The 11417-nt window shown below is 65.2% G+C and overlaps 1 protein-coding gene across 1 annotated transcript; it reads right to left on the reverse strand.

Annotated features, from left to right (window-relative positions):
- Positions 1 to 1352: 1352 nt before the first annotated feature.
- Positions 1353 to 9990, reverse strand: DBP (D-box binding PAR bZIP transcription factor). The gene is made up of 4 exons (XM_065420901.1): positions 9828 to 9990; positions 4742 to 5071; positions 1906 to 2126; positions 1353 to 1568 (listed from the first exon to the last, which is right to left on the reverse strand). The coding sequence occupies exons 1-4, from the start codon at positions 9988 to 9990 to the stop codon at positions 1353 to 1355; spliced, it is 930 nt and encodes a 309-aa protein (XP_065276973.1).
- Positions 9991 to 11417: the final 1427 nt, after the last annotated feature.

The following is an 11417-nucleotide window of genomic DNA, read 5'->3' on the forward strand; positions in this document are numbered from 1 at the left end:
GGGGCGGGGGCTGGACAGCCCGGCCGCACTTAACAAAATATAGAGCGAATCATTAGAATAATAATAATAATACTTAAGAAGAACTCTCCCCTCCCCCCACCACCCTGCTCTGAGCCCCTGTGCAAACCCGTGGAGTGTTCCGGCGGGGACGCGCCGCGCGCCCCCCCCGCCAGCAACACCGGCGCGTCAAAAGTGGTCAGAGTGCAAAGGGTTAAAGGATAAGGACTGGGAGCCAGGACTCCTGGGTTCTATCCCCGGCTCTGGGCGGAGAGTGGGGTCCGGTAGTTAGAACAGTGGAGAGCTGGGAGTCAGGACTCCTGGGTTCTATCCCTGCCCTGGGAGGTCAGAGGTCTTCCCCCCCCCCCCCTCTAACCACTTGACCCCACTCCCCTCCCACAGTTGGGGAGAGAACCCAGGAGTCCTGGGATTCCAACCCCCCAGCAACGTTACTGGCCTTGCTTGCTCTGAAATCTGACGGTTGAGAAGCAGTTTGAAGCAAGAAGAATGGAGGGGGAGTGGGGGGCACCAGGGTGAAGGACCCCCAGGCCCTGGGGCACCGTAGGACTGTGCCAAACCCAGCCCAGCCCCCTCACCCAGTCCCTGGCTGTGACTGATAGAAGCCACAGGTGTCTATTACAACTCGCCGCCAGCAGGTGATGCACAAGAGCTGGCAAAGTAACAGCCCTTGGTCTCTTTTCCAGCAGGGGGGTTGGGAGTCAGGACTCCTGGGTTCTACCCTCAGCTATGGGAGGCCAGAGCCCCCTCCTCTAACCACTAGCCCCCGCTCCCCTCCCAGAGCCAGGGAGAGAACCCAGGAGTCCTGGCTCCCAGCCCCCTCTGCTCTAACCTACTAGACCCCACTCCCCTCCCAGAGTGGGGGAGAGAACCCAGGAGTCCTGGCTCCCAGCCCCTCCCCCCATCAGATAACCCTGCCACCGATTGGCTCTGTGCCTCCCACCCACCTCTTCCATTCGGTGGGGCGGGGCGTATGTGCGCACGCCCACCCAAACCCCCGCTTAGTCCTGCTGCAGGGCTGGGGGGGGGGCCGCGTCACCAGTTCAGACCCCCCCCAACTCCGGCCCGCACCCCGGGAAAGAGTCAGCCTGGCTCCCCACTTCCGCCCGGGAAGGGGGAGCAGGGTCCAGTTCCAAGCCAATGTCTCTCCTTGCTCCTGGTCCTGGACTGTCACCTCCATCCGCTGGAGCCAGCTGGAGCCCAGGCGCCCCCGCAGGGGGGGAGCCCAGGAGCGGGGGAAGGGGGAAAGAGGGCGCCCCCTGGCTGTGGGGAAGCAGCCCCCCCCCCGCCATCCGCAGGGGGGGCCGGGGTGTGTAGCGGTGCAGGCGGCCGGCGTCCTACAAGGCGCCGTGCTGAGACTCGTACTTGGTGAGGATGGTGCGGTAGCGGGAGAGCTCCTGACGGATGCTGGCCACCTCCTGCCGCAGGACGGCGTTCTCCTTCTCCAGGAAGGCGGCCCGCACCGTGATCTGGTTCTCCTTGAGCCGCCGGGCGTCCCGCGAGCGCTTGGCCGCCTCGTTGTTCTTGTAGCGCCGGTTCCAGTACTTCTCATCCTGGGGGGGGGGGAATCCATGGGGCACAGGGAGAGAAAACGAATGAGAAAGAGACTTGAGAGGAGCCGGTGCCCCATTCCCCACCCACCCAAGCCAGCCAGTCCCCGCCCTGGGGCTGGATGGGAGCCGGCGCCCCCTAGAGGGGAATGGCCCCATGCCCCATTCCCCACCCCCCTGAGCCAACCAGTCCCTGCCCTGGGGCTGGATGGGAGCCGGCGCCCCATTCCCCACTCCCCTGAGCCAACCAGTCCCTGCCCTGGGGCTGGACGGGAGCTGGCGCCCCCTGGAGGGGAGAGGCCCCCTGCCCCACGACACCCCCCCCCGGGCTGGGACTCACCTTTTGCTCATCCGGCACTTGGATTTTCCGCGCCTTTTTCATGATCGGCTGCGGTTTGAGCTCCTCATCCGAGAACCGGTGCTTCCGGGGGTCAAAGGTCTCGTGGCCCGGGACGCTGGATAGCGCCAGGTCCGCGGGGTCAGGGTCAAAGTTCATCAGCACCTCCACCGCCTCGGGGTCCACTGGGCTGGGCGTGTTCCGGGAGGCGGGGGTCACTGGACCTGGGGGGCGGGAGGGGGGGGAACAGGAAAAGGTCAGAGCAAGGGGCATTCCCACTTCACGCCACCAGATGGCAGCACTGAGCCATCCAGCTGCTCCCCCTGCCAAGCCCCCCCTCCCCACAGCACAGCACCACCCTGGGGTAATGGGGCCAGTGCTGACTGCCGGGGGAGAGCGCCCCCTGCTGAGCAGCTGGTATTTCCTAGGCGGGTCCCTCATCCAAGCCCTGACCTGCTGTGACCCTGCTTAGCAGGAGCTCTGCAGGGATCAGGCATGGGGCAGCTGTGGGGGCACCGCCAGCCTTCGCGGAGCTGTGGTGCCAGGAGGGGATTAGAGGCGGGTTTACAGCCAGCGGGACTTCGCCGCTCCCAGGGATCAGCCAGGCACCGGGCAGCCTGGCTGGGCGAGATCCTGGCATCCCCCTGGGCCCCACAAACACCTGCCGGGGCAGTTCCCCTGGGAGGAAACTGAGGCACAGCGAGGGGAAGGGACTTGGACAAAGTCACAAAGCAGGAAATAGAACCCAGGAGTCCTGGCTCCCAGCCCCCCACCCACCGCCCCTGCTCTGATCACTAGACCCAGCTCCCCACCCAGAGCCAGGGAGAGAACCCAGGAGTCCTGGCTCCCAGACCTGGTCCCTGTATCTGTGTGTGCTTGTGAGGGGGGAGGGGGTTGGTATTCCTTTCCAAATCGGGAGGGGGGGGGTTGTGTACAGCGGGTGTAGGGTGCACACGGGGTGGGGGCTGCAGGCAGGGTGCAGGCTGGGAAGCGGGGGCACAGGGTGGATGGGGGAGGGGAAGCAGGCAGGAGGCAGGGTGCCAGGTGGGTGGGGGGCAGGGAGATGCAGGGAGTGGGTGCAGGACAGGGTGTGAGGGTCGGGGATGAAAGTGGGGGCAGGGGTGGGGGCTCTGGGCAGCAGAGCACAGAGCGCAGGGTCACAGTGGTTTGGAGGGCAGAGGGGGGACAAGGAAGCATGTGGGGGGGTGTTGCAGGGCCAGGGAGGGGGCCTGAACTGAGCGTGGGGGGGAGGTAGGGCGGGGGGGGGACAGGGGGAGGGTTGGGGCGGAGGTTGGAGGGTGGGGGAAGCAGGGAGCGAGGGGGGGCAGGTTGCAAGGCTGGGGGAGCAGCAGGGCCGAGGAGAGGAGGTTGCAGGGCGGGGGGGGGGGCAGGGAGCAAGCAGGGCGGGGGAAAGGTTGCAGGCGGGGGGGGTAGGGATCGAGAAGGGTGCCGTGGGGGGGGGGAAGGTTGCAGGCGGGGGGGTAGGGACCGAGCAGGGCGGGGGGGGGGGGAAGGTTGCAGGCAGGGGGGCAGGGATCGAGCAGGGCGCCGCGGGGGGGAGGGGGGAGGTTGCAGGCAGGGCGGGTTGGGAGCGAGCAGGGCAGGAGAGGGAGGAGATTTCAGGACGGAGGGGGACGTTGCAGGCCGGGGGGGGGGGCAGGGATCGAGCGGCGGGGGGAGGTGGTTGCAGGCGGGGGGGGCGCGGGGCGCCGCGCGGGGGGGGAGGTTGCAGGCGGGGGGGGCAGGGATCGAGCAGGGCGGGAGGGGGAGGAGATTTCAGGGCGGGGGGGGGGGGCGCAGGGCGCCGCGCGGGGGAATCCCGTGTCTAATCCGCGGTCTCGTGTCCCCGCACGAACCCCCCCGCCCCCGTCACGTTCCGCAGCCTCCGCCCCCGCGTGTGAGGGGCCGGGCCGGGCGGGCGCACGTGGGCCGGAATGTGAAGGGGGGCGGGAGGGGGGAGCCAGCTCGGGGGGGGGGCCCAGAGGAGAACACGGCGGGGTGGGAGGGGCCGGCGGCATCCAGATTCCAATTGGGAGGGGGGGATAACCCCGTGGTGGGGGGATTCCCTGTTATGGGTGGGGGGGGGATTGGGGGATAACCTGGTATGGGGGGGTGGTTGGGGATACCCCATTATGGGTGGTGGGGGGATTGGGAGATAACCGAGTGGTGGGGGGATCCCCTGTTATGGGTGATGGGGCATTGGGGATATTGTTATGGGTGGGGGGGAGGTTGGGGATACCCCTTTATGGGCGGGGATTGGGGGATAACCGAGTGGTGGGGGGATTCCCTGTTATGGGGGGGATTGGGGATACCCCATTACGGGGGGGATTGGGGGTTAACCTGGTATGGGTGGGGGGGTGGTTGGGGATACCCCATTATGGGTGGTGGTGGGATTGGGAGATAACCGAGTGGTGGGGGGATTCCCTGTTATGGGTGATGGGGCATTGGGGATATCGTTATGGGTGGGGGGGAGGTTGGGGATACCCCTTTATGGGGGGGATTGGGGGATAAGCGAGTGGTGGGGGGATTCCCTGTTAGGGGAGCGCCCCTGGGCCATTCCCTGGCATGGGGCCATGTGCACGCTGCCTGGGAGGCTTGTGGGGCTGTGAGTGGGGCGGGCCCAGGGGACTACCCCCTCCACGTGTCCTGGTGCTGGGGGGCAGGGACTGAGAGGCAGTGACTCAGCAGAGACCCCAGCCCCTGACACAGCCCCCCAGGCTTCTGGGCACCCTAGCTCCCCTGGACACTGCTGCCCCCCAGCCTCACCTCCCTGCCACCACCCCCAGCCCTGCTCCCTACTGGTGCCCTCTGGCCCCACTGCCCCTCCGGTCCCGGCTACCTGCTGTGACGCAGCACTGGTCCCCATCGCTGCTGCCCGGGCACTCGGCGGGCGAGGAGCAGGCGGAGGAGGTGCAGGAGGCCGGGCGGCTGAGGTCCACGGCGATGCCACTGGAGGGCGAGCTGGTGGCCTGGCTGGCCGGGGAGAAGGGCGGCTGGGCTGGGCTGGGGGGGAGCCCGTTCTCCAGCAGGAACTCGTCCAGGTCCACGTACTCGATCTCACTGTAGGGCAGGGTCCGCTCCCACAGCAGGGAGCCCAGGTAGGCGCACTGTCCCGCCCGAGCGCCCCCCAGCTCCTCCTCCATCTTCCGCTCCTTCTCCTTGGCCAGGCCTGGAGGGGGAGAGAGCAGGGTCAGGACGCCTGGGTTCCATCCCAGGCTCTGGGAAGGGAATGGGGACTAGTGGTTAGAGCAGGAGGGGGCTGGGTGCCAGGATGCCTGGGTTCTCTCCCTGGCTCTGGGAGGGGAGTGGGGTCTAGTGGTTAGAGCTGGGCGGAGGCGGGGGCTGGGAGTGTGTGTCCCTGCTGGCAGAGATGAGCCCTGCACTTTGTGTGTCTGCCCAAGGCCCTGCTGTGGGAGTCCACAGGGCATTCAAATCCGCGTGAGTGGTGTGGGAGCTGCGGGATTTCGCGGGCGCGTTCCCAAGCGACCGTGTGTCGGCTCCCAGTGGCAGCCGGCCTGTGCTCACGTGGGGCGCTGGCAGTGCGATCCTCCACAGCTCGCTGGCTGCACGCAGGGGGGAGAGCACAAGCGGGCGCACGTGAGGGGGGTGTGCTGGGGGTGTGAGCGGCAGGCCCTGCGCGGCACCGCACCCAGGAATGCGGGAGCAAGCAGCCGGGCGTGGCCAGGGGCAGGGGAGCGCCAGGGAACGGGGGCCGCGAGTGCAGCCCTGTAGTTGTGCTTGCGTGTGTGCACACGGGGGTGGGGGTGCATGCACAAATGTGTGCACAAGAGGGTGGGTTTGTATGCACACGTGTGTGGAGGTGTGTGCCCCAGTAAGTGCACAAGTGGGTGGATTTGCATACACAAGTGGGGGCAGGGGGAGGTGTGCACGAATCCCAGGCTGGGTGTGTTCGCCAGAGACCCAGGAAGAGGAACTGACTGGACCGCAGCCAGGCCCCCCCGCCTTGAGCATGGCAGCGATGGGGAGCAGCCCTGCAGCCCCCCAGAGCACCGAGACCCTGCAGGGGAGGGGGGGCACGGCCTAGCCAGGGGGGCGGGGGGTGTATTGAACTCAAGGAGCGAGAGATAATGGTACAGAGAGAGGACGAGGGAGACTGAGATAGACAGAGGGGAGATGTGGGGAGAGACAGGGGTGGGGACGGATGGACAGATGGGGGGGGGGGGGTTGGACAGTCAGGGCCTGCACGGTGCCAGCCAGACACTGCCCCGACCCTGGGCCCCAGCTGCTCCCCAGCCTCAGCCGCAGCCGGGCTGGCTCCACACACGTGCCGCCCGCCCGCTCCCTGCACACGTGAGGCCTGGCTCACCTCGGGCGACCCCGGCTCGGCTGCTCACTGCAGCGTGCGCGGCTCAGGCTCTAACCCTGCCCCCCCCATGCGGGGCCCCCCGCCCAGCGGCTGCGGGTTCCAGCCTGGTGGGGGGATCGGTCAGCACCCAGGGGAGGGGAGCACCCTGCTTTGGCTTTCCATTCTGCTTCCCACACAGAGCACTGCTGCAAAGTCACCCAGGGAGAGAACCCAGGAGTTCTGGCTCCAAGCTTCCCCCCCCCACCCCCAACCACTAGACCCCACTCCCCTTCCAGAGCTGAGGAGAGAACCCAGGAGTCCTGGGTCCCAGCCTCTCCCCACCCCCCCGCCCTAACCACTGGCCCCCACTCCCCTCCCAGAGCCAGGGAGAGAACCCAGGAGTCCTGGGTTCTCATGGTCAGCTGCCTGCATCACAAATCCCCCTGTGATCCCCGACTCCCCTGTCCCCCCAAAACACCTGGGGTTTGGTGTGTCTGGCTTTAGCCTCCAGCTTCAAAAGCAACCCCCCCCCCCCCAGGCCTGGTGTCAAGGTGGGAAGGGAATCAGGGCGCAAAGCATTCTGGGATGCCCCAAGAAGAGTGGGGAGCAGTGCAAAGGGTTCTGGGATGTCCCAAGAAGACTGAGGAATGGTGCAAAGGGTTCTGGGAAGAAACAAGCGGGGAATGGAGCAAAGGATGCTGGGACACCCCATGGTGACAGCGCTGACAAGGGGTTATGGGCCGGGTGGGCACCCCACATCTCCCAGCCCCGCCCAGCGTAGACTTCAGGCTGCCCCTCCCCCTGCCCCGCTGGCTGGCACGGGGCTGCAGCAGGTGGAGCAGGCGGGATGCCCGGGCGACGCCCCATTCCTGGGGCCTGACTCCCCGGCCCACGTGTGGAGGGAGCCAGGTGACAGCCCTGGGTCACGCCCTGCGCTGGGTTTCTCCCGTGCCCAGCGGGGCAGCGCCCCGAAAGCAGGGCTGAGTCACTGCCCAAGGGGCCCCCTCCCCCGGCACAGGTGCGGGAAGGGGCTGCTTCCCCTGGGGGGGGGGGGCGCTCCCCTGCACAAGCTTGCCGGTGCCCCTCACTCCCGACCCGCAGCCCCTGCTAGCCCAGCCCTGGGCTCCCCCACCCCCCCCCGCAGCTCTGCCGGTGCCCCTCACTCCCGACCCGCAGCAACCCGGGGCCTTCTTCAGGGAGCATGTGCCACGGGGGGTGGAATTTGCGATGGGATGGGAGGGGGCTACCCCGTGGCTAGCGAGATCCTGCTGTTGCAGGGCATCAGAGGCTGCCCTGGCTGGACCCCAGAGGCCCGATGTGGGACTCGCCCATCTGTCAAACGCAACCCACTCCCTGCCCTGGGTCCACACGGGCGCAGGCGCTTGGAGCTTTTTACCAACATTTCCTTAGGCCAAAAAAAAAAAAAAAAAACCCTAATAAAAAACAACCCTCCGCGCACGTTTCTCTGCCTCCTGTCACATCCCGTGTCCCGGCTGTGTGCTGGCTGTGGGGATTTGGAGCTGTGTGTGTGTGTGTGTGTCACGCAATTAGACAGGGAACCTGCACAGACCCTGCCCCCCCAGACTCTCCCAGCGCCTCGGGACTTTTCTAAACTTCCCAGTGGGAGCAGACAGGCAGGTGGAAGACCAGGGCCATTCCTGCAAACCCACAAATACACACACACACACAAGTACACACGCGGACGCACACACACACTCTGCCTCTGTCTGGGGCTCTAATACAAATACACCGGGCCTGTGTATCACAAACACACAAATACACACACACACACAGCTTCTGTCCGTCCGTCTCTCTCTCTCACAAAACCACACCAATACACATACACACACTGCCTCTGTCTGTCTCTCTCTCTCTCACACACACTGCTTGTCTCTCTCACAACCACACATTAATACACACACACAGCTTTTCTCTGTCCGTCTTTCACACACACACACCAAGACATACACACTCTGCCTCTGTCTGTCTCACACACACACACTCTGCTTGTCTCTCTCACAACCACACATTAATACACAGCTTCTGTCTGTCCATCTCTCTCACACACAAATACACACTGATACACCCACACTCTGCCTCTGTCCGTCTCTCGCACACAAATATGCACGCTCTGTCTGTCACAAACACACATTAATACACACACACTCGCTCCACTTCTGTCTGTCTTGTACACAAAACCGCACAAACACACACACACACACACACACACACACACACAGAGCCTCTGTCTCTCTCCCACACACAAGTTAGTGCTCCTGGTGGCCCAGGAGTCAACATGCCTGGGCTGCTCCCCAGAGGGGTCCCCATGGCCAGGCCGGCCCAGAGGAATTTGGGGTCTGGGCACCTCGCGTTCGCTGGGACCTTTCCCATTTCACTGCATTTATACAGACCTTTGGGGGCCCCCCTGAGCTTGGGGCCCAGTACAATTCCCCCCCACACACACCTTTCCCTCCCTCTCAGCTGCCCCTCTCCAGCCCAGAGTGCAAATCCTGCCCCAGATGACAGCCGGCTGGGGGAGAAGGTGGGCACAGCCTGTCACAAGGGCACCACTGGACAGACAGACAAGGGCTGAAAGCCGTGCTGGGTGGGCTGCAGAGGGGGACGGAGGGCCCTTTCCGGGCTGTATTTCCATAGCAATATGAGCGCGCTGGGCAGTTTGCGGGTGTCACAGTTTGTCACATCGGGCAGGGAGAGCAGTATGGCGAGAGACTGCGGAGGGGTGGATTAGACAGAGGGGACTAGGGGAATGGATGGATGGCGGGGTTCATGGATGGAGAGATGACAAGGTTTGCATGGGGGTGGATGGATGGATGGATGCGGGGTTCCTATGGGGATGGATGGATAGTCGGACGGATGACAGTTGAATGGATGGATGGACAAGCAGGCGGATGGATGGTGGGGATCCTATGGTAGGTGGGTGACTGGTAGGGTTCCTATAGGGATGGACAAATGGATGGACAGATGGATGGCGGGGTTCCCATGGGGATGGATAGATGGATGGATGGCGGGGTTCCCATGGGGATGAATGGATGGCGGGGTTCCCATGGGGATGGATGGATGGCGGGGTTCGTATGGTGATGGACGGACGGTGGGGTTCCTATGGGGATGGATGGATGGATGGCAGGGTTCCCATGGGGATGGATAGATGGATGGATGGACGGATGGATGGTGGGGTTCCTATGGGGATGGACGGATGGATGGTGGGGTTCCTATGGTGATGGATGGATGGACGGTGGGGTTCCTATGGGGATGGATGGATGGATGGCAGGGTTCCCATGGGGATGGATAGATGGATGGATGGATGGACGGTGGGGTTCCTATGGTGATGGACGGATGGACGGTGGGGTTCCTATGGGGATGGATGGATGGACGGTGGGGTTCCTATGGGGATGGATGGATGGACGGTGGGGTTCCCATGGGGATGGACGGATGGATGAATGGACAGAGGGGTTCCTATGGGGATGGATGGATGGTGGGATTCCTACAGGGAAGGGGTGTGTATGGGGCTGGCTGGCGGGCCGGTGGCGTTGGGATGGCGACCACCAGCCCGACAGACCCGCACAGGACCGGACAGACACACGGCCGCCAGGGCACTTACAGGTGGTCAGATCCTTCGGCCTGCGCTCCGGGCTCTTGATGGGCCCCTGCAGGAGGTTCTTCAGGCTGACCATGCCGGCCCCGGGCACCCCCAGCGGCGGGGAGGAGAGCAAAGGGTTCGGGAGCCGCTCCGTGGTGCCCAGCTGGGCCGCTGGCCTGGCCATGGCCCGTCGGGGATCCCCGCTGTGCCCACCGGAGCTGGGGATCCCAAGCGCCAGGAGAGCTTCCCAGTCGATCCCTCAGAGAAAGGATCTGGTCCGGCAACGAGCTCCGGTGGATCCCCGCTGTGGGGACCCTGAAAAAAAATCCCTGCTCCCCAAAACAGCCGGCTCCCCCCTTAGCCTGGCAGAGCCCCGGCACCCACTTCTCTGCAGCAGCAAAAAAAACTTCTCACGCCTGCCAGTGTCCCAGTGGCCCGGGGGGGTCCGCAGGGCAGGAGCCAGAGATTCCTTCCTCCCTCCAGCACCCCGGGCTCTCCTGGTGGGGGCACCCCAAGGTTTTGGGGGTGCAGCGTTGCTAGGAAGTTCGCGCCCCCCCGATCTCAGCTCAGCGGCCCCGGCTCCACCAGCGCCTCGCAGCTGTCGGTGGCTGCTGGATGGGGTTTTTTTTTTAATCTCTTTTTTTGCCCGACTCCCCGCTTTGGGAAAAAGGGGGCAGGGCTTGCAGAGGTGGGCGGGGCCTGCACCCGAGCTGCCTCCGGCCGAGCCAATCGGCGGGCTGGGAATGTTTGCCAAGGCCCAGACTCGTGCGCCCGGGCCGGTCATGTGTCCGGGCCATGGGGGGGGAGGCGATGGGCGGGGGGAGGGGAGCGCTGACCTAGATTTGGCCAATAGGAAGCCGGAGGGTGGGAGGAGCCTGACCCACTTTTAGCCAATCGGGGAGGCGGCAGGGGGAGAGGCCTGGGGGGCTGGCAGCACATGGGGCGGCACGTGTCGGCTGGGGGGGGGGGGAAGGCAGAGCGGGTCGGCTGAGTTCTTAAAGGGGCCGCGCCCTGTGGGGCGGGGGGGAAGGCAGGGCTCTGCCCCCGCTGGGGGTACTAGAGTGTGTGGGGCAGGACCCCCCCCACCTGGCCACGGGACACTCATTAGCACCTCACTTCCCAGTCAGGCCAGCTGCTGATCCCAGGAGTCCCCCAGCTCTAACCACTAGACCCCACTCCCCTCCCAGAGCCAGGCAGAGAACCCAGGAGTCCTGGCTCCCAGCCCCACTCCCCTCCCCGAGCTCCGTGACTGCGGGGTGCAGAGATTTCCGTCAGAGCAGGGTACAGCGCCGGTGCTTTGTGGGAGCGACGTGCTGCGCTCCAGCAGGGACAGGGATGTAGGTTTTTGCAGTAGTTGCTCTGCCCCCCTTCCCCCCCCCCCACGAGTGACGGTCACACACAGCACGGGTTATTTACCCAGCTGCCTCCGGGCTGGGACACGGGGACCCCTCACCTGGTGCTGGGATGCAGCACCTCTGGGGTGGGGCGCAGGGGCTGGGTATATGGGGACCCCTCACCCAGCACAGAGACCGAATTGGGGGGTTTGATCCTCTCCGTGACTCTGTGCTGACCCGGGGCTCCAGGATTCTCATTCCAGCAGCCCCCCAAGGA

Source organism: Emys orbicularis, chromosome 21 (genome assembly GCF_028017835.1).
Source record: "Emys orbicularis isolate rEmyOrb1 chromosome 21, rEmyOrb1.hap1, whole genome shotgun sequence".
In the NCBI taxonomy this organism is placed as follows: Eukaryota; Metazoa; Chordata; order Testudines; family Emydidae; genus Emys; species Emys orbicularis.

Coding starts and splice junctions, on each gene's coding strand:
- DBP (XM_065420901.1), bottom strand. CDS start 9,990: ATGGCCAGGCCAGCGGCCCAGCTGGGCACCACGGAGCGGCTCCCGAAC. Junction 2,127..4,741: donor CCAGTGCTGCGTCACAGCAG/GTAGCCGGGACC, acceptor CCCGCCCCCCAG/GTCCAGTGACCCCCGCCTCC. Junction 1,569..1,905: donor AAGTGCCGGATGAGCAAAAG/GTGAGTCCCAGC, acceptor CCCCCCCCCCAG/GATGAGAAGTACTGGAACCG.